This window comes from Excalfactoria chinensis, chromosome 7, assembly GCF_039878825.1.
Source record: "Excalfactoria chinensis isolate bCotChi1 chromosome 7, bCotChi1.hap2, whole genome shotgun sequence".
NCBI lineage: Eukaryota > Metazoa > Chordata > Aves > Galliformes > Phasianidae > Excalfactoria > Excalfactoria chinensis.
This window is the reverse complement of record NC_092831.1, coordinates 23,697,092-23,720,416: the sequence shown is the minus strand read 5'-3', so window position 1 is coordinate 23,720,416 and position 23,325 is coordinate 23,697,092. Positions and strand designations below refer to the sequence as shown.

General features: G+C 39.8%; 1 protein-coding gene and 1 long non-coding RNA gene across 3 annotated transcripts in view; one reads left to right on the top strand and one right to left on the bottom strand.

Annotated features, from left to right (window-relative positions):
• The window catches only part of CREB1 (cAMP responsive element binding protein 1), a 33,487-nt gene that overhangs the window by 3,567 nt on the left and 6,595 nt on the right, over nt 1-23,325 (bottom strand). The window contains exons 2-8 of one of the 2 annotated variants that reach the window (XM_072342411.1): nt 13,330-13,465; nt 12,224-12,345; nt 8,712-8,858; nt 6,779-6,879; nt 3,651-3,793; nt 2,121-2,303; nt 1,183-1,333 (exon numbers count right to left, since the gene is read on the bottom strand). In XM_072342411.1, coding sequence (XP_072198512.1) covers nt 1,183-1,333; nt 2,121-2,303; nt 3,651-3,793; nt 6,779-6,879; nt 8,712-8,858; nt 12,224-12,337 — 839 coding nt within the window. In that variant the 5' untranslated portion in view covers nt 12,338-12,345; nt 13,330-13,465. The remainder of the gene's footprint in view (nt 1-1,182; nt 1,334-2,120; nt 2,304-3,650; nt 3,794-6,778; nt 6,880-8,711; nt 8,859-12,223; nt 12,346-13,329; nt 13,466-23,325) is intronic. The other variant, XM_072342410.1, reaches the window with a different exon arrangement.
• LOC140255095 (uncharacterized) overlaps nt 6,062-23,325 on the top strand; it is a 57,530-nt gene continuing 40,266 nt past the window's right edge. The window contains exons 1-3 of the long non-coding RNA XR_011904387.1: nt 6,062-6,848; nt 14,468-14,568; nt 22,136-22,308. This is a non-coding gene — a long non-coding RNA (uncharacterized lncRNA). The remainder of the gene's footprint in view (nt 6,849-14,467; nt 14,569-22,135; nt 22,309-23,325) is intronic.

The following is a 23,325-nucleotide window of genomic DNA, read 5'->3' as shown; positions in this document are numbered from 1 at the left end:
GTCCAACCACACAGTCATAGTCAGGAAGTTCAAGCAGTGCAAAAAATGCTGCACTTAGAGCATTCATATATTTGCCCTTCAGCAACGCTTTCGCTTTCTTAGTAATGTCTGCATCATTGCAGTGATAATACATACCACTCAAATATGAAAAAATGACACAGTTGCTAGCAACAGTACTTGTTCTTTAGCCTTCATCTGCTGTGAAGAGAACATGGCATTGTAAATGTGCTGAAGCACGTCTTGGGACAACCAAACTCTCCTGTAAAGACTGAGCTGCCTGCAAGTAACTCAGATGGTAAAAAATTAAGGATACCACCGAAAAATACCTCAAAGCTGCTAATATGCAGCTGAGCATCCTGAAGGCAGCAACACCAAGGCAGAAGGTGTCCTGCAGAGCAATGGTAATGGTGCTGACTTACAAAGTGAGTGCAAGGCTAAATGCTGCAGGTGGACGTGCTTGCAGAAGGTTCTTCTGCAATGTGGCTTGTCAATGCAGTATGCTGCAGAAACATGTAACGTACATGCCTGTTTGATCTGAATTGCTAAGTGCAATGCAGGCAGCTTCAAAAGGTGAGTGCATGTCCTTTCATTGCAAATACTGCATAAAATGGTGATAATGCCAGTGTTCTGGGAAATGAGAAGATAAATTTGAAGCCAGCCTTTCCTCTCAATGGGTAAGTAATAACTGTAGTACAAAGTAAAAAAGAGCATCTGTTTCAGGATCTACTCGGTAAGTCAACACAAAAAGCAACTGTTGATATTCTGCTTCGTAAACAAGAAACAAAGAAGAAAATCTAACTTGTAAGCCCTGAGAGGGCTCAAGTATCCACTGCTCTCTGCTACAAATACAGCCTTATACGCTTCCAGCACTTTAGTGGGCCATAAACAACGTGTGGAATTTTGTGTCATTTTGGGCTGCTACTTGTGTCACCAAATATTAACTACAACTGGATTAAGAAAGAGTTGTGCTTCAGAGGAGAGCTACTAAGGTGCCCTCTTGGGTGACAACTTCTTACTTAAGGTGAGACCCTTACTTAACGTTTCACAGTCAATACATGTCATTAGCAGGTGTGTTTCTTTGCTTTGCACCTTTAATGACTTAAGAAATATCAGAATTCTCAGTACTTAACACTCTATTTCTATGCAGAATTGTTTGGAAAGAAGTGATCTAAATGTACATGCCTGTTCTTCATTAGACGCACTTCTCTCTTCCGTGCGGCCTCTTCTGCTGGCTGGGTTGGAAGTGCTGGAGATGATGCCATGACTACTCCAGGTGCAATGGTGCTGGTGGGGGCGGTGCGAATCTGGTATGTCTGCACATCTCCTGAGGCAGCTGCAAGATGAAAAATATAGGGGTCATATTGTCAGTTTGGCAAAAGCACTGTTAAATGTGAAAAGCACAGTTAGCTATCTAACCATGCATTCTGGGTTACCATGTGAGATAGACGACCATCATCTGCATCACTATTGCCGTTACTGTCTTAGCTTAAGAACATAAAATGTTTTAGGCATTTTGCTAAAGAAGGCATCGCTTGTGCTTGATGCCTACTATATTGCTGTACTTCTTTTTATCCTGGTAAACTTCCTTTTATTTCTCTGGGTTTTTTGGCAGTCTTAATGGTTGTAAGAAAATGAAAGACGCCAAACAGTATTTCTAGCTCTGCTCCAAATTTCTATCTGCAAGAGGAGGAACTACATATCTATGTATCTGGGGCAGAAAAAAAAGTACAGAAAAATAGCATTTTCTTATGGAAAGAACGTATTAAACAGCCTTCTTTCCTAACTTTGCTTTAAATTTACTGTTGTTGCAGATGACTATCTGGCTGAATTCTGAAGTGGAGTGCAGCGCCAGTTTTTGTGGAATGTGTAACAAAAATCATGTTAAAACAAGTAATACTATTTTAAGAAGTAAATATCTTATAAATGTATTAATCTGAAGAGAAAGGCTCCAAGAAAATGTGACAGCTTTGTCCAGAATTTCCTTCAATTCTTTTGGAGACAGATCTGTGTTAAAGCTGCTGATTCTGTCTCCTGACACATTTGAGGACTTTAGGTTGGCAAGATAGATCCGTGTAGAGAAAATGGTATACAGAATGATTGGCTGTGAAGCATTATCTCACCTTGTACGACAACTTGGTTGCTGGGTACAAGTATCTGTTGCCCATCTGTGGTCTGTGCATATTGTAAAATGGTGGTGCCAGGTTGTGTTGCAGCTGCATTGGTCATAGTCAACGTCTGGAGACCTTGTACTCCATCTGTGCCATTGTTAGACAACTGAATTGCTCCTCCTTGTGTAATAGCAACTGCAGACAAAGAAAAGGGATACAGTATTTAGGACATTAATTTACTCATTAACATAAAGTACTTCACCTAGACAGAGAAGACTACCAGTCCAAGTAAAATCTGTTGAAACTTATAAGCCCTCAAATCAGATACAAGGCTTTAAAGTAGGTTTAAAGTAACCATACTTTGACAGTAAGGTTTTAACTTTTCCTGAGACTCATATCTTGGGGACACACAAAACCCACAACCCAAATTAGTTTCTCCAATAAAACAATATCACACAAAGGAGCTACAATCCTCCCCTGGGAAATACTTTTTATTAGTTAGTATTCCTCTTGGTTGGTTTTCTTGCCTTTTTCTTCTCATCTGAAATTCCTCGCCTCTTCCATGCTTTACTCCCTTCAGTCTCCTCTGCTGCTACTGCTATCCATCTTGTGTTTCACTTTCTTCTTGCTTTGGCACTTTCCTCTTTTGATTGTATCTCCCCTTCTCTATTACTTCCTTAGCACCTTCCTAGCAGTGTTTTCACTCACACAGGTCCAGTTTCACATTTTTCTTTCCTTCATGCAGTCTTTGTTGCTTTTTTTTTTTCTCCTTTCTCTCCCTCTATCCTGTGCACTGAGGTATACTGAGACATCACTTCTCCTTCCTACTTCCACAGAATTTCACTGTATTCTTATATACAGTCTGAGGTGTCCGCATGACCAGTTTATGGTAGGAAAGCAGAATTAATATAATTTCAATATTTAGTAGGGTATTGTCAAAGTGGCTAGGGAGTAAACAGAGAAACAACATTTTAAAGAGATTTTCAGAGAAAGATATGAACTGGGAGTTCTTTCTTCCTCTTGAACACTTAATACTGAGTATATTTGCATGAGGCAGCATGTGAATTCTAGCTTTACTGAAACATTGAAAACACAGAAACTATTTTACTATGTATTTTAAATAAGCTTGCCAAAGCCCTTATATTCCCGGATTTTCTAAAAAGTGCAATGGCAGACAAACTCTTCTATAAACCAGGTGATGATTTAGCCTGGATTAATAGTCTGCCAGCATAAAAGGAAACTACTGAATTACCTCATCTGATTCCTGAAGTTAGAAAGTTTCTAACAGCATTATGTTCAACTTATATTTTGCCTCTGAAAGGAGCAGCTGCACAAGCTGGCAAACAATCCCAGAATGTTAATTGAACATTTCAAATATTAACAAGAGGAATGTGTTTAAAAGACATGGTTGTTAAACAGTCAAATAAAATAATCTTAGATTTACCTCCTGCTTTACCCTAGCCCCACACAGTTATACAAATAATAGTTCTTCATCTTCTTGTCCCCACTTACTAGCACCACTGAGAAATTCAGACTACATACTGTACTGCCCACTGCTGGTTTGGTAAATGGGAGTTGGCACCGTAACAGTGGCAATGGCAGGTGCTGCTGTTTCCTCTTCAGACTTTTCCTCTTCGATCCTTGGCACTCCTGGGGCGTCTGAGGACAAGTCATTCAAAATTTTTCTGGCAAAGACAGTGTGTTGTAGAGATTTTAATAACAAGTGAGAAAACATCTTTTTGATACATAATTACTGGGAAAACTGGGAAGTACAGTGAGCCAGCACTGCAAATATGGCTGCAGAATGAAAAACCCAGACTGCCTTCAAATTCTTGTTGGAGAAAGTTGTTCAGAGTGCTATGCACAGATGGGTAAGGCAGCTAGCAAAGAGCAGCAAAGGTGTTTCTCAACAACTGCAACCTTTCCTTTTTCTTAACAACGTGTTTGTGTCCTGGGCATTTTGACTTGCTTCCTGCCTTCATCCACAAAATATCTGAAGAAAGCAGTGTATGTAAAACCTCCTCATTCACATCAGAGGAACTGCTCCCTTTCAGAGACCAGCATGTCCTCAACCAGAGAGACAAGTATTAAGGAAGTTTGCAAAAATGCCTGTACAGAGCTGCTAGCTTTTGATGGAACAGCTGCCTGGGAGACAATGCTGAGTGTTTAAGCAGCACAATTATATTTACCGGGAGGTAAAAACTCTGCCTTAGAAAGCTGTAAGACTGGCATGTGTGAAGAAAAAGCAGTTTGTTAACTATTTCCATGGGCTAATTCTCCAAAGTCCAAATAGCTGAAACATCTCACCTACAGGTCCTATTGACTGACTGTAGGCCTGAACTTACCAGTTGCTGTCATTTGCAACATTTAAACACTGTTTCTCAGAGGGTGAACTGTCAAGTCTTTTTTAGTGCTGGCACTGTATTACCTCACTGCAAAATGCTACCTAGGCGTAAAGGAACTTTCTTTGTTTATGTTTTCCCATGGACTGTCTCTAGAATTCAAAGTGTGATGAAATGAATACTGCTGTAGATCTAAGCTCCAACACAAAACTTATTGCTTAAATAAGGCTTTCAAGGCTTTGGGAACCAGAACATCTGTGCTCAGCTATGTGGGGATGCTGGTCACTCTGCTAAGCAACTTGACAAACAGCGCTTTGCTGTTACTATTTCAGCTCTGTGTGTGTGCAGGAACCCCAGGATTGCTCAAACACTCCACATTGCCAAGTACCACTTGGAAAAAAACAAATTCCTGTCTAGAGAATTTGAATTGTAGGTATTAGATGAGAAAAATTAGTGGACAAAACAGATTAAAAATACAGAGAGAGCAGATAGGATGATGTATGGGAAATTGGTAATCACAGTCTGAATCTCTGATTAATCAGCTGAGGCAAGTGTTGGGTCAGCTGTGGGAGCACAGGTGAGAGTAATTTAGCTGTGCTCCTGGAAGGGGTGGAGCTTGACTTCACCTCCTCTAGACCTCATTTAAGGGCTGACCACCACTAAGGCAGCATCTCTTGGAGACTGTTCTCCAGTGGAGATTGCTTCAGTGTTTCCCAGTGAAATCATCCATATTGGTGAGTTTTTCCTGATAAATAACCTTTTGAATATCTGTTACCATCTTTGTATCATTCCACCTTACAGATGAGGAAGAACAAAACCCAAGGAGTTCAAAATAGAAAAGAAGAACTTGCAGCTCAACACTTTTTAAATTCATCACATACAATCTGATAGTTAATACTGATCTTTGCCATTTAAAATAGAAGACAAGGTGGCACCTTTACAAATATAAGAGATATGAACTGGCATAGAGAATTAATGATGCATGCTAGGATGAAAGTGCAGTTTTGGAGGAAGAGATACAGCTCTTCAGTTCTGTACCCATCTGCACCAACCTTGTGTGTAGGGTCATTTACAGCAGCTTGGATAAAGCTTGCTGGGAACTCACTAGATATTGTTGAAGTGTCTCAACCAGAATGGGTGAGACCAGAGGCTGAGCTGGGTAAAAAAGCTTTAATTAGTAAGTTTTGCAGGGTCTGATTTGAGGAACAGAGGAGTCTGTGGTGTCGGTGCATGTAACAGAGTCCATCTGAATGAGAAGTTAGCATGCACAAGTCCTCTGCTCTCTGTTTTGCAGTTTGTTTATTTAGGTGTGTTGTCTCACCATATTCAGCTATTCTTCCATACACAGTAAAAGTGTTTTACTGCAGAGGCAAACTGCAAGGAAGTCTGTGACAGCCTTAATATTAGCGTCACTGCTAATATTAAGAACAAATAACATTTTTCCAAATCTATTATGGCTAAGGATCTTCTGCAGCCATTTTAACTATCATCAGCAGGACAGCCTTGAAGGCTCCTGGAGAATGGAGAAAATAATCTGTAAGTTCTAAAAAACAAACAAAAAAACATAAGAAAGGGTTAGATATATTCAGGCTATTGTCTGGCTGTGTTTCTAAGGCTGTGCCCATAAAGAATTTTCTGAAGCAGTAGGAATCCACAGGTCACTTAAAAACTGCTGAACTCCGTAGGTGCTCCTTAAAGCTATTCAGCGTGTTTTACAAATGAAAATTAAGATTTAGTACAGTCAGTAAAAGCTGTGCAAGGGCTTAATTAATGAAGAAAAATGCACTGTACATCTGCTACTCCATTATACCCACATTCTGAACTCTCAAACTTCAACTTTTAACATAACCTCACACAAATGGAAATTCCCTTTCAGCCACAGAATACCACATGTTGATGTGTCAGGGAGAAGGGAGTTAAGTTTGATGGCTGCTAGCATTTCAACAATACTAAAAAACAACAGTTGTTTTTATGCAGATTACAGATTATATGGAAACCACCTTTTTGCAAAGTTTCAGTGTATTTTGTGTTAACTATTCATTAAAGGTATCTCCAAGATATCTAGTACAACAACACTTCAGTGTTGCACAAATTTGCAGTCTGCTTATTTTCAGCTTGTTTCTGTTTTAAATGAGTGTACCAGTTGAGTTTTCTTCCTCCTCCTCCTATCTGCTTATCTCTTTATATTCTACTCCATAGAAATACACTGCGGAAGAGAGATTTCAGCAAATCTGAAAAGAACTCTAGAACTACGGAATCCCACCGTTCGGCATCCAGCGTGAAGAACACATCCACCAAGCAAAATGCTCCTGCTTTCAAGCTGCTTACCTGTAGGAGGGTCGTCTGGAAAGAATTTCTCTCCGTTTCTGTGAGTCTGTGACACTGTCCACTGATTCCTGTGAGTCTTCACTTTCTGCTATAGTTGAGATCTGAAAATAAGAACAGCAATCAAATTTAACAGGGCACTTCCAATGTCTTTATTTTAAGGAACTGCTGATATGACGCATGTATTATACACTACTACTACCTATGCAATGAAAAGAAAGGGCAGGCTGTTTAATAGTAACAGATACAGTAAAGAATGACCAGAACCAGATATCTACCCGTGACAATGTCCCTTAGAATTTCAATACTACAGTAAGAGAATACAAAAATTAGTCCCAAGCAGTTTTTGTTTTTCATGATTTCTTCCTTGTTTCCATCCATTTTGAGGGAACAAATGAGGAAGTCAGTCAGACTTAGGGAGAGAAAAACTAAAAGCAAATTAAGAAAGGATGCAGAAAGGTTAGAAAGAGCAAAATAATGAAATTGAGAAACAACTCTTTGTAAATCACTGTATGGATTTATTACACAAAGACCGCTTTTTCTTTTGGGAAATCGTCAGGAAAATGTCATGCCTGAAGATGCTAAAAAATAGCGCAGTGCTGCAATTCCGAAAATGGGAGCTAAAAACAAAAAGCTTTAAAAGATTTATAAGGGAAAGTTAAAATATTCCTAACAACCGTAGTTCCATAGTTTTACATTCAAAGTGTGCCAAAAATATTAAAAACTTCCCAAATACATAAACTCCTGAGGCCATTTACCAAATGGCTATACTCATGTTACAAATACACAAAGCTTGTTATGGTAAGCAGCAAAATGCTTACATAAGAAACACAGCTCTCAGCCTGATTTTTTTTTTTTTTAAAGCACCGTAGGGAAGATACTTAAAGGATCCAAAAGCGTGCTGGCGCCTAAATCTCACTAATCAGATAGAGGGTCTGGACAGGTCCAAGGCTGACAGTGAAATACCATGTTTTGTGTACCACAGCATTCCATAAACATTTGTGCTTTGCAGTGAGCCAGATGAATTCCATCCGTGATTTCACTGTCAGTCTCTTATCTTCCACCCCTGGGCTAGTAACATTTGCACCTATCTGAAAACTGCTTGCTTCCAATAGATTAAAACTCTAGACTAGACTTTTGACTCCATCAGCTGAAGAGGGCAGAGATTGCCAGAAACTCATAATTAAAGCCGACAAGGAGTAGATAAAACTAGGCCATTCTCATAACAGTCTTTAAGTTATGCATGCCTTATTATTTTTAAAAGAATACCCAGCTAGGTATCTATCAGTCTAACCCTGTATGGCTGCCCTAAGTAATTCATGTGCTCAGTAACATTGGACTTGAAATCGCTCTAAAGAAAAACAAATTAAGTGGTTATGGGTTTTAAGGTTTCAGATTACTTTTCTCCTAAGTCTCCAAGCTCTCCCTCTTCATTCGCACTGCGTTATCTTTCTTGTTTTACAAAAGAAAAACAACACTCAGCTAGTAAATTTAAATATTATTTTTATGAGGAGACTGATAAGTATATTTTAAGGGCCACAAACATACAGATGTGTTTTGTAAACCAATATGAATGTTTCTTGAAGGAGCAAAGACTCATCCCAGAATATCAGGCTCACTAATGATTAACAGATGACATTACACTCTTACTGTGCAAAAATAGAGGGGAAAAAAATTAAGAAATACTGAAAGATAAAACTGTTAAACTCCCCAACCAAGTTCTAGAGGGAAATGAAACTCAGTGATGAATTGAAGTCAAAAGTGGTTAAATCAGAAGAAAAAAGAAAGTCACAGAGTAGCAAATACTGTACAGATTTTGCTTCTAAGTTCATTTAAGCAAAAACATAATCAAGGACATGAGCCCACTAGAAACCAACAAACTGGCAGGACCATTCAGAAGTTGCAATTCGCGTATTAGAAGTTCTTCAGCAAGTACCTGAACTGTCTGGACCTGTGGAGACTGAATAACTGATGGCTGGGCAGCCTGAATTACGCCGTGCACTTGAACTGTCTGCCCATTGGGCAGTTGAACTAAGGTCACCGTGGGTGCAGAAGACGTTGCGTGAGCTGCTGGCATAGATACCTGCAATGTAGAGACAGTGAACAAAAGTTAGGTTATTGCACAATCTTATTTCACTATCAGGAACAATTTCTGGCCAACAAATTACGTCCAATCTAGACACCAGCTAGATGACCCAAATGTTTCAGAGTAATACAAAAAACCCTGAATTGTCTATACCCAACATCTGACCTACTTTCCAAATTAATCTAACACAGAGTTTCTGCAGGCTGAAAATATCACCTCTAAAACCACTGACAAGACTCAGAACAGCACAACTCCCTCTATTTTGAGTAACCTAATAAATACATACTAATCTTCAGTTACTTCAGTTACACACTGCTAGGATTTGGGTGTACTCCTACTAATGCTGCTGAGTCAAAGGCAGAAACGTATGAGAGTGAAACTATTTATGTTCTCACTCAGGAAAATGCACAGTTATTTGCCAGATGTAAGGTGTTAGAATTTGTAGAGTCATATCTTTCAGACTTATTAGAGACTAAACCATATTGAGTAGCTTTTAAATGGCAAAGTCCATTTAAATAAAGAGAATCAACCAGTTGTTCAGATAGAAAAAAACAGGGGGCTGCTGAGGAGCAAAAGATATGCAGGCAGTTATTTTGATCCAGCCTAGCCAGTCGACACAAACTCTGCTCTAAGAGCTATTTTGTGTAGATGAGGAAAAAACGGCCCAACACTTTAAGATCTCAGCTCCTGCACACACCCTCGTTTCTAAAGCACAGAACTATAGGCAGTGGCTATGCCCACAGTGACGTGCCAACTGTGCAGTGTGGAGCATGGAACTGTATGTGCAGCCAAATGGCGCTGCACAGGACGCAGCCCCTGGGACAGCGCTCCCCAAGCAGAGCTGCTCATGCCATGTGGAGAAGTTTTGCTTCTTTGCTGTGACATGGACCACAGTGGGCAAGAAGAGGGCTGTACACTAGGGCTGTTCTGTGGCTGGGCAGGCACCTCAGAACCCAGTTGTGCTCATCCCTCGTCTGGTGACACGGTGCATGCGGTCACACCTAGGCTCTTGGCAGGCAGAATGCCATCACAGCCTTTGGAAGGAACTTGCAGACAACGCCAGTGAGGGGTCTCTCACTAGCCAGCCTGCGCCTGGATACCTACATTTGGACAAATGGAGTCTTACGGTGTGTAATGGCCTTTTCAAGAAATTCAGTCCATTTAGCTGCAGTGGGAGAAGGGGTTCTACTGCCGTCCTGCCTAATCCCAGGGAACTGCTGCATGCAGACTGCAAATCCTCTGCTGTCCTCGTGGACATGTGGTTCTCAAAATGCTACAACAGCTCATCTCTCAATCTCCATAAACATCCGTCATTTACAAAGAAATCTTGCTCAACAACAGAATTAAGGGGAATTTCATGAAGATCTCTCCTCCACAGCTGTCCTTCCTTAATCCACGGTCTGTGCTTGCCATTACCTTCCTTTCCTTTTTTATGAAAATGGTTGCAGCATTACATGGCTGTACTTAGCTTGCAGGAGAGAAATTGGGGCTGGGATTAGTGTGAACATGCTTCCCTCTGGCAAATCGTATTCCTTCACCAAGTGACCTTTTATAATACTGCACATCTGACTGAACAGTGCTGGGCAGTGACAGCAACACCGATCAACTGGAGGCTATGCTGCAGCTGCACGAAGCCAACAGCAGAATGCAACTTCCGCAGATGTCTCTGACTCATACCTTGTGGAACTGGAACGAGTTTCCTTTTGACTCTGAAAACTACCCTGAGCTAGCTAAAAACACAGAACTTAGACTAAGCTCATAAGGAGGTGACCTTACAAGAAGCAACAAAAGATTAAATTAACATAATTACTTATTTAGACTTGCCTGAGCCTCTGAGGGCACTCCCTAATGCCAAGCACTGCTGCATCACACATTAAAAATATCATATTAACAAAACACTGCCAATCAGAATCAGACAAGGAATTGTGTCTGGACTGTTCAGTAGAGTTTGGGAAATAGCTAAGGTGCAAATAATACAGTGAATGACAATAGGGGAATTAGGGAAACTATTACATATTGGCTTGTGCTTCACAGGGGTTTTAATAATAACTGCATAGCCTTTTCTTACTAAAAAAAAAAAATAATCTCATTCATGCGCCAGGGTAGTACATTCAGTCCACTCCATATTGCAAGTTTAACTACCTGGAAGTGAGTATGTCAGCAAGTAAATGTAGAACAGGCTTGCTTCTCCATATGAAATCTTAACACATACCAAGTGGGAAGCAGCTTACTGGTTTTGCAAGAGAAATAAACGACTTTCACTTAGTTGACACTGAAGTGTTTTTCACACCACCTACACTCTGTGCCTAAGTTAGACAGTGAGAAAACTGCCCAAAGAGGCAAGCTGGTGCAGGGCAGCTGGTGGTCTGAAAATTCACACTACAGCTCACTGAACAAAAAGCGCCCTGTGCATTTTAACAGCTTGGACCCCTGTGCTATGACTTGAATGGAAGTGTATTGAGTTTACTGAGTGGTGAAAAGACATCCTAGAGATACTAACCACCTATGAAATGGTACAGAATTCAACACTTGCACCACTAAAACATTGAATTCCCCACACTACATGATCTTAAAAACATGCTAGCTCTCTGTAGTCTGCAAGTACTTTTAAAATGAAATTGTTAAAGGAGAGAGATGAGAGATTCTGTGTTCATTTTACACAATGGAGTTACTTCTGCCAGCCATCAGTGCATCCAAGAATGACACTAGATTCCAGAATTAGAGATGTAGCTGGAATTGCATAATTTCTTGCCCCTCCAAAATCATTTGGGGATAATAAATGATCTACTTCTGTCTCTTTATGTAGTGAACAATTCTGTGAAATCCCATAGGATAAGACAAACTGTCAGATGCCAGGTTGTTCCATTTACTTGATCCTAATGTTTACAATGTTCATCCCATCTGATATGATGTTGTATTTTCTGTATTATTTAACTGAATTTTCAGTTTGTTTCCTTCAGAATTTAGTTAATTGTTATAGACAAGTTTCTAACAGAAAATACAACAGCGAAACAATCTGGTCAATATCAAAAAAGACAATTACATACTTTGGAAAAAAAAACAACCTTTCAGTGTTATGGTTGTGGTAAAGAATGATAGAAATAATTCAATTAATATTAAATATTCTGTTAAAATGACAAAGTTTACACACATACAGTTCTTCAGAACTAACATTCTAGAGTGATGTGAAGTCAAAAATTTCTAATGCTACAAAAATCTGAAGACAAACATTAATGGAACTATACAAAGCAGCTGTTTCAGAGTCGTACCAATTGAACCTTAACTCAGGCCCACGAGCAGACATTATCCCTCTTAAAAAAATTACCCAATAGGTAAAGCTATTATACCGTATTATTTTATACCTGGGCTAACGTTGCAATCTGTGGTTGTGCCTGTACTGTCATCTGTTGGGTTTCTGCCTCTGTAACGGCTGCATCTCCACTCTGCTGGTTCTCTGCTCCAGATTCCATGGTCATTTAGTTACCTACAATCACAACATTTGTCGTAAGTCTGTGTCGGTATGCAATTCCATTACTCTTAGTGGATCTGGTAGCAATTCCCATTACTACATACTAGTTTCATTTGCATATTAAAATGGTGCCAAACTATTAGCATTCAGGCAAAATTTTGCATGCTATGTTTCTGCCTCAGGTTCATTTTCCTACGTGTAATGTTTCTGAAAAACTGGTCCAGTTTCCTCTAAAAATTGAGATCAGAAAAAAATGTGTTCTGCTCATGTTAAAATAACTGCTTGGGCATTTGTACTGTGATGATCTACTGTAATTTGAAACAGTGACCCACAGTTAGTCAGGAAGCCTCAGTGCCAAGTTGAAAATATGCCATAATTGAGTCATAAAAGCATTCCTGCTACAACCCTCCCTCTCCCCATCACTACAGTTTGCAGGTAACTAACAGCAATTTCTGTGTTGGGTACTTAGCTTTCAGTCTTCTACCTGAGCTAAATACGCAACAACTCCACACACACTTTTTCCACAGCCAGACTGTGCACGGATCTATGCCACAGCAACTAATGCTTTTCCACTCTGCAGGATTCAGATCAGCACACATAATGATAGAAGCCAGTGCTTGAAGAACCTTAATGCAATTGATTGCTTTTAAATTAAGAGGTACACAGTAGTTCATCGTGACCTTTGCTTTGTATCCTACACATTTTCCATTACACTTGTATTTTTAAGCAATAGCTGAGTTAAGTCTGGATCACTAGAAAACACAACTCCATAAAAAGAGGTTGCATAACTCCCAAACCCCAGCATGTAGGCAGAGTGCAATGAATGTGAAATTCTGCACTGATCTCTGAGAATCACTTCTCAGTTCTTTAAATACTGATAAGTAAATATTTCAAATCTAAGAGAACTTCAAAATACAAAGAAACCCTTCCAACAGGGATACAGTAATACAAAACTAAAATGCAGAACCCCCAATACTAAGTAAGAGGAATGGCCATTACCTCCACAGCCACAATACCAATCTCGTGTACCGCTCTGTGCTGCCCAGTTACTCAGGCCTCTCTTTACCCAGCGGCACCACAGCTCTCCAGAGCAGGAGCAAAACCACCAGGTGAGCATTTCTGCTTTCGGGAGGGCCTGGAGGCAGAGGATGCTCAGATCAGTAGGAAGGTGGAAAGAAGGAGAAATCCCCCTCTCCCTCCAGAACTTTACTGGCCCTTGGAGAAAAAGACTTAGAAGAGTCAATATGTGGAGGTACCACAACCACTTTTGAGATACTTCATTTTAAACCCAGTCCCAGAGAAACGTACATTTTAATGCCAACTAGGCTTCAGTATTACAGCAATGAGAACATGCTCAGGAGACATGTTGCCTAAAGCAGAAGGATCACAATTCAAACCCCAGAATAATAAGAAATTTCCATTTCTTAGTAAATGATAAAACAGCATTTCAAAGTAGTAGCTGCATCTAGCATGAAAAGAAAGTGAGCCAATGTATATAAAGCAAAATCTGTATACTTACTATTGAAAAAGATTGTTCAGACAGTGCATGTGTGTGTGTGAAAATGAAATGTGGTTGTGCATACTGAAAAATTAGTTCAACATCAGTTCATAAACCCTTAGGAAGAGAAAAGAAGCAGCCATTAAACTTGATTTTCCTTAAAAACAAACAATGAGAAAAGCATTTTTAGAAAATGAAAGTTAAATTCTTACAATTTTGTTCTGCCTCTCCCTCTCGTCATGGTTTTACATTCCACATAAAACAGACACCAGTCTGACAAATGCCTACAGATAGAAAACTAACTAACATATGGCTGTAAACCATCTGAAAGAAATCTGCTGTGAACTCACTGCTTTTAAGTAGCCTATGTTACTGTTTTTATAAGAATGCCAAGGACAGCCTGTGTCCACACAAATACTGCAAGCCCATTCTTCCCAATGGCACCCAGTCTTTTTCACTGCATCTTCCAGAAAGCATGAACAAAAACTCCTGCACTATTACTGTTTATAATATGCATTACCAAACAGTTCTTAAAGGTATAATTAATTACATCTTTTTAATTGTTTTCGTTTTTGTGTGTGTACCAACCATTCTGCCTAAGGGATGCAAATCAACATCTTTCTCTCAATTCCTATGTAGGTATCAGAGTGACTGCACCAAAAGCCTGCGCCGCCAGAGCCACTTAGGAGAATGGGCAGATTGCACACAGCAGCATGAGGGCCTTACCGATGTTCACAAAGGTAAATGTTGCCAAGTTCCTGTTGATACACATGTTTTTGTAGGAAGAATTTCCAGTCTTCTCATACATTATTAAGGAAAAGGCTTCTGGTTTACAGGCTTGGTTTCTACACTTGTGTCATCTTTGTATATATTGCAGTAAGTTTTAACTGTTTGAGGTGCACTCTCCTCTAAAATACCAACATTTTAGAAACCAATTCTTAACCTGACATATAAACACCTAAAAGGAAGCTCCTCATAACATACAGAAAGCACCGAGCAATGCAGGAAGCTGCCTGCAAGATTTGCATCTTAACACATGCAGTTGGAGCAAGTTTCAGGGGTGACTTGTAGGGGCTTTTTGGACAAGCTTCATCTTAGGTTATTTACAGGTTCTAAGTAATCTCAAGTTTGGCTAATTTACCATGCTCTTACACGTCAGAGTATTTGTATTCTAGCTTTTTCACTGCTACCTTTTACAATAAATTGTGAGAAAAGGAAGGAATTATAACAGTGAGCACTGTGGCTTCACACTCCACATACACTGTTTCATTGTTTCATGTTTGTTTTAGTAGCACAGTATTAAAAGATTGCCAAGGCATAAAAGACAAGGCACTTAGGACTTAAATACTTATTAAAAGTGCAGATCATTATATCAAGCATGACTCATTTCTGAAATGTTCTTTCAAAAATATTTGTTAAATGTATCTTTCTAAATGAAATTACCAAGTCTTTTCATAATGCAGCCATCAGTTTATCAGCTGTGCGGTTGGGTGTGAGACTATGATGGCTATAAGACTATAAGGTTATCAGTTCCTATTAGTTCTTGGAATTCACAGCTGCAATTCACAATTCCTCCCTGCTTCCAGGCTGCTTTCCAGCTTGTCAAAAAGAGACTCACACTTCCACTTTCAGAAAAATAGCTCTTGGTGCAGTTCATTTTGAACTCAAAGCTGACACGATTACCTGGTTAGATACGGTTTAACCCAGCACTGATATTTAATAGATAACTTTCTTTTAGTTCAAAAGAACTAGCATTATTTAACGTACTTACTAATGAACTGAAATTCCAGAGATGGACAGCTAAAGAGCAAAACATGCGGCTGACACCCAGTAATATATCTTAATCAAATCAGTAGAGGGAGAAAGAAGTTCAGCAGAAACTAACTGTACTAAACAAAGCTGCAGTGTCACAGCACTAAGACAGTAAGCAAAGCATTAAGACAACGAACACAAACAGCTGTAGAATGCATAAAAAATTCTGAACAGCATCCACTGCAAGAATAATCCAAATAATCCTGTCTTGTTCACAACATAAACCAGGGAAAGGGCTCTGGGCACTACTGTTTGTAGCTTGTCTCAAGTTTCTTCTTGACATGTACCTATGGCAAGAAAAGCTAAAATGTTAGAAAACAACAGTAATAAAGGGCAGGGTAGACTTAAAAAGTCCTGTTTGTGTAGGTGGGCCCTATCCATCAGCCGGATCGCAGTGCAGAGGCTGGCAGCACACCATGGAAATGGGCTTTACGGAATTCAGGTGTTCAGAGAAGGCAAGCATTTGGGGAATGAAAGCCTGTAGCTGTTGTATTAAAAGGCTGCACAAAAACCGTGTTATTTACCTCAGAAAGATAAGCTCCAAACATTTCAGCAACACAGGAAGTCAGCCAGAAACATTCACTGTCTGAATATGGAACAGTGAAGCTAAAGGGCAGCAAGTTTCAAAGCATGAAAATTAAAAATTTAAAATATTTACTAAAAAAAAAAAGTGTAAATTGGTACTCTGTGTACTACACAAAAAGGCCACTGACACTGATAAGCCATTTATCAGGATTAAAATAGGGTTAGATATGCATAAGGATAACAAGAATATCTGTAATTAAGTAGATGATTTCATCCGAAGAAAAAGAAAAAAGTGCAGAACTGAAAAAAAGATAACACTTAAAGAGTCAAGATCCAAATTAATTTCTAATCCTTAAAAATCAAATACTTTCATGAGGGGGCAGATTATGTTGCATTTAATTCCTGCAGCTCCCAGTACTGTCGTGAGGTACCCTCTGATCACTAGTATCTTAGACAGGATGCTGACTGAGGTGACCTGCAGATAAGAGTTATCTCTGAGCTCCAATGCAGCAGATTTAGAGCATGAGTACAGCCACCTCCCTTCCTGTCTTTAAACTCAGGAAGATATAACAGTCTTCTCACAGATTTCCTATCTTCTTTAATGCACAGTACTCACCTATTGCCAGTTATTTGGCCTCCCTGGTATATCCGTTTTCTTACTTCTTGTTATCTCCTACCCCAGTTACCCATACAAACTCCAGCATCTCTCCCTGGTCCCTGCCCACCCCTTGGTACCAGACCTTGGCTCGCAGCTACTACAGAGCTTCCCAGCTCTGCAAAGATGGCGTGTCACCATGCAGGACCAGACTCATTCATTTTATTATCTTCTGCAACCTTTAACATGAAACGGATCTGAGGATGTTTGGACAAGAGAATAAATACAGTAACAGTTTTGTATGGTGCTTTAACATGAATGCTGCTGCATATATGCCAGTCCTGATTTCAGCAGCTGTCCTGAGTTCTGGAAGGCTCCTCCAAAGTGAGCACATCAAGTCTGTTCCCCAAGCAGAGCTCACTATGGCCTATATTCCATTTTCTTCATAGCAGGCATACCAGCACACACGGCTCCATAGTCCACAGTTTCAGGAATTCAACTCACTCTGTATTTACTACATGCAGCTTTATTAAGCCACAGATCCACCATGAAAGCACCAAAAAGTCATCAAACATCACTCCTGCGTGCTGCTATTTGTTTTCACCTTTTCAGTGTAATTACTGAGGACATTCACTTGCAATCTATAAACATTTCCACTGTTACTTCACAGTGTGGCAGCCTTTTCAGCTGCTGCTGAGCAGCTGCTCTGTGAATTCTATTCAATCTCTGTCAGACTGAAAATGTTCAGAGAAAAATAATTTTATTTACTGCTAACACATGAGACTTCAAATAACCACTAATAAATGCGCAACACGACAAGACAGGCCCATAATTATCTCTCTCTGTCACTAATGACTACACACAAATTGCAGTTTTTATCTGAGCTTCACTGCCATTCTAAGCTGTCACTGCCACTGCCTTCAAGTGCTTGTTCCTGTCCTGCTCTCTTCTTCGGGTGACAGAAGACTGCACCACACTCTGAACGTAACTTAGTTTGCTAATCATACCATCAGCTGAACATGATAGTTGTGGTCCCACTTCTGTTTACATCACTGTGACAAAAGGGAAAACACTCTGCTGATTGAATGTAGCAGCCAGCGTTAAGTGAGGTGAAAATACAGCATTTTCATATAGGTCACTGAAAAATGCAACCGAGGAACTTGGTTATGCTTCACAAACTTTTTGGCTCCTGATTTTTCAAGTAGAACTTCTAACACAGTTGTAGCTGCATTTTCAAAGACAGTGAAAACATCTCATACTTAACAGACTTAGATGTCTAAATGACCACTCTATTGGAACAAGGTATTTTGTTTGCATGCTCAATCTCCCTCTCACTAGAGAAAAAGCTATGAGATTTTTGAAGAAGGTGGAAGATCTAAAACCGAACTCACAGCTACAGTGTAGAGCACCCAAATGAGCCATCAATTCCGTTTTATTGTGTTTGCATAACACAATGAAGCTGACATTTACCAAGCAGAGGTGAATGAAAATGCACTTGTATAATGTGTGAATGAATGGTGCTTATGCATTCTTCAGTGCTGGATTTTCTTGTTTTGCCTCTACGCATTGTACTAGAACCCAGAGTTTCTGTTTTCAGGCTTGCTAAAAGGAAGAGACTCTACAATAATTAACTGCAATTTATTTCTTATATCATGAAGTCACAAGAGCATCCAGCAAGAACTTGCACTTATGCATAATTTATCTTTAATCTATACTGCCTTTTCTTGCTCAATATAACCTAACTACAAACTTCCCCATTTCTGTTCTTAGAAATCAGGCACTAAAGTAAAGGTGAACTCTCCCGCTCATCTTAAAAAACAAACAACTCCAATATATTTACATTCAACTGATAATGTGAAAATAAAATCTATTTAAATTGAAAACCTTATCTGGTAGGAGGGGTAGATCTTGTATGAATGCACCATTTTTGCCAAGCAGCCCTTCTAGAAGCTTGGGGGAAGAGATGAGAGTAAGTACTTTCTAAGACATGAACAGTGAAAAGAACCAAATGACTCACCGCTATCTCATGCCTGTCAGACTGTAACCCCCCTCAAAACTGTTAGACCTCACTTAAGAAAGTGCCAAAACAAATCACAGACAGGCTATAATGTCATTTGGTATCTATTATTACTATTATTTAAGACTTAATCCATGAAGATGTTTGATATGAATGTTCAGTCCTCATACTCAATGCACCTGGGGTATTAAAAGATTAATTCATATGCTTTACGTCTGTCTGTGATCCTAATGGTAAGACAAACTCATGACAAATATTTATGAACTCCTTTAGCAAATATGCGCAGTAAAAAAATCCTCCAAAAGGTATCTGCAAACTGAAACTGTAGGGAAAGCAATTTTTAAGGATGACCTGGGCTGTATATCCTATCTATTCACAAAGACTTCGGGAGAACTTGCTTATGTCTAAGAACTCAACACATCTTATAGTTCTCATACATTTGCTGCCAATGTTATTTATACAGTGCATTTACATGCTAACTGACTGTAGCTTAACACAGATTACCGTCTTTTCTCTGAGATTATTTTTAGAGTATAAAAAGCACCTAATTTTCAACCTGCACTGATTTCTTGTAATTCCTGCAAGCCGCAGAAAGTTTTCCTCTCACAAAGGAGCAACTATGGAAAAATGTCCATTGATACAGATCCTATCTCCGTGTGCCTACCGAAAGCACTGTGGAGCACTCTGCAATGTGTGGCTGTTGGTAAATCAATTTATCACAACAACATATCTGAACAGTATTATTTGTATGAAGACATCTTCAAGACAACACAAGGGCACCAAATGATTTTTGTTACAGTGTTTGGAAGCCAATGCTCCTGCTGACCATATCATGAACTCAAGAAGCAAGCTCTTACCAATTGGTACAGGTCTCAAAAATTAACGATATGCATAGCTGGTTTAATCTCTTTCTTAACTGTGGGTGGAGAACTGAGGATTACAGAGCCCATGAGATCTGAGGCAGACTTCTCACCATGACTGATGTAACAATGACAGCAGACGATTTTTTGCACTTTAAAATTAGTGCTGTGACCAGACGCTGTCCCAATGGCAGCTTTTTAAGAAAAAAAGGAACAGACCTCTACACTAACACTAATGAAATCTTTCTGTTACTCCAATGGTCTCTGTGATATGGCTGGATGCCGCAGAACATACTCCCTTCAGCAATCAGGGGTGTCTAACGGAGGGTTCAGGCTGCATCTGCTGAGTCCATGGTAAAAGTTCGCTGGACTTGAACATTTAAAATCCATGTGTTGTATTAACACAGCCTGAACCCAAATACGTGACTACAACAGTAAGTACAATAAACTAACATCTCCGCTCTGCTCATGACACTGTGTCCAAGTCGGAACACCCTACCTATTTCTTAACAGGGTTTATTAGTTTGGGTTCAGCATCACATGAAAGCAGCTGCATGATTCCTGCATAAGGAGGAAGGTTGTGCCTGGCTGGCACAATGAGCAGTTCAGAAACTGTGCTCTGGTACCACTCAGCCAGGGATGCTCAATAAGTAATGAAATCCACCATGCTGGTCAACAGGAGCCAGAATGCTTCCTGTGTCCCTTCACTGCCAACATCAGCATGTGAAGGTGTTCCAGCAGAGGAGCTAAGGCAGTCCAGAATGACAGAAAGGAAAGCTCATGTTGCAAGCAGACAGATACCTCCCCTTTTCCCAAGAAAACAGGAGGAGGTGGTAGAGAGACCTGTGTATACAGCAACTGAAAGCAGTATTCATAACAGAAAGTGATGCCACGATAGCAAGGTTAAGTCTCATCTAAGAAAGTGCACGTGTTGTTTTTTTCCTACTTTGTAGATCTGTCAGGACTTGACCTACCACCGTAATTCAAACAAAACACATTTGCTTTCCTCTGTATGCATTTCTGTGTCTTATAGCCTTAAACTGCCCCACCAGCTAATCTGGCAGAGCAAGACCAACCTAACTGCCATGGGACACATTAGAAATATTTGGGTGAGTGTAGTAAGACTCTTTGTCTATATGTCAGGCAACCTCTAATTGTCCCAGCTCAGAGGCACCAGCTGGAGGAACTGGTGGTCCCAAACCTGCAGCTGCACAGAACTCTGCAAGGAGAGAACTCTATTCACACTGTTGCTCAGTGCAGGGTTGTCTCTGTGGTGGAGTTCTTGGCAAACAATTATTGAGCAATGGCTGGCTGCTCAACAGAACACTCTCCAAGAAAATGTTCAGATTATGAGGTCCCTGGGTGAACATAAGGGTGTTTGTATGGGAAACTGGTAATTACAGCCTGAACCTCTGATTACTCAGCTGAGACAAGTGTTGGGTCAGCTGTGGGAGCACAGGTGAGAGTATTTTAGCTGTGCTCCCGGAAGGGTTGGAGCTTGACTTCACCTCTCCTAGACCTCATTTAAGGGCTGACCACCACTAAGGCAGCATCTCTTGGAGACTGGTCCTTTGGGGTGATTGGGTAGGTGGCCTCAGCATTTTGCAGCAAGACTGAAGGCATTCATATTGGTGAGTTTTTCCTATGGATAGCCTTTTGGGTATCTATTGCTATCCTTCTTGTATTATTACCATCTTTTGTATTATTCCACCTTACAGGCATTGCTCTAAGCATGCAGAAGAGATTTGCACAAGCCCAGTCATCAGGGCCAAAACAAATGCTGTAGTGAACAAGGCTAAGGTTCCTTTGAAATTACATAAACATCACCCAGCTCTTCTGCTGCTCAGAGCAGATCAGGAGCAACATGCTAAAAAAGCCCTGTGCATTACAGCATCACAGCAGTCTGGTGAACCTGAGTGCTCCAGGCCCAAAAACCAGGAATGCAACAAATAAGTAACCCTGCTGCTGTAGTGGAGAATGGTATTGTCTCACTACAGGTGCTTCTTTCAGTGTAGTAATTTACATTATATACCAGGTATGACGTCACAAAAGCATATGTAGGAATGTGATAAGGACATATACCTAAAGAGATGTGTTTACTGCTACTCAAAAGTTACTTTCAAAGTTACTCATTTCCAGTTACTCATTAACTGGGTTAATTTTTTAGTGTGAAAATATTAATAGGCACTTCACGTTCATCAGGGTAGTGTACCATAAGACTAGACTCAAGCTTCTTAGAGATTACTCTGATTAAAGATGACATCTAATGTAATATGAATGTAACTTCATATTACAAAACTTAATCTGCTGGTAAGTCCCAGATATTCAGGGTACTTTCTCATGGATAAAGTAAATGTTTCCCCTCCTATAACAACAGAGGGCAGCTACCTATGTTTACAGTTCTTTATTTAGTCACCTCAACCATTAAATTAGACACCACCTGAAATTCATCATCCATTTTATTTTTTTATTATTATTATTTTTTTTTCCCCATGTAGAAATGTGGCAAAAAGCCTGAGGTTTAAATCCTGTCACCTTTGCTGAAGTCACCTCAACACAATACTGCAAACCGAAAAGGGACAGATGTTGAAATTCTGCAGTGGAAGCCCACTTCCTTTTTCTCATCATTCTGCTGTCTCGGAGAACTGTCAGATCAGTTAAGAAACTGAGGGTAAGCATGGAGAGTTTTACGTATTATCAATATATAATTAAATTTGACAAAAGAATTTTATGTAACAGTTTGTGTCTGTGCTGAGGTTCTGTTTGTTGGTGAGAAGGGAGTGCTCCATTCCAAATGTTTCTAACCCTCTTCTGAATGTCAGTGGCTAAATAGTATGTTTAAACTGCTACTTTCAATATCTACGATCCAAATTCTGTAGGGGTGAGCAATTAAAAATCAAAGAATACATTGTTTGTTCTGTTTGATTCTTGTAACATATGTGGTAACTGTAGAGTTTAACCCACTGTGCAACACCGAGTTCTGTCACTTGGTTAACACTAGGAAGTCCTGTTTAGAAACCACCACCATTTTAATGAGTTCAGAAAGAAAACACAACAAAACTGATGTTTCAGACCAACGTTTTCACTGTTTTATTAGTAGAATATAAGTAGAACTGGTCACCTGCAAGCAAGATTGAATGATTTATACAGAGCTCATAGTTGCCTGATATAAGGCCAAATGTCTGAAACAACTTCAAAATAACCTGTATCTGCAGAAGCAACACAGATTTTGTTGTAATAGTGTTGTTTCTCTCTTAAGGGACAGTATAGACTAACTTTTGCCCTGATGCTGCTGAAGTGAAAACCTGAATTTTTTATAGTCGGAGTGTTACAGTAGAATATGCCCAGGAATGCACAGGAAAAACAGCACTTCCCTACAGACCTTGCCCTTGTCCAAGTTCTGAATGCTTCCAATTCACGGAATGCACTGCAACATTAAAAGTGAAAGGCTTGGGGTTTATGCCACAGCTCAGCTCGGAAATACTTTAAATCCTGAAATTGCTCTGGCTGAGTAACATTGAAATTGCTGTTGTTTGGTCAGTTAGCACTGCTCTTGAAGCAACAGAAGATATCTTACCTTGCTTAGTGTGCCAAAATTAAATCTATGACCCACACTCCCTAAGCACCAACTGAAACAAAACCATGACCAAATTCTATAATAAGTTTATCAACTGTGTGGGTTCTGTCT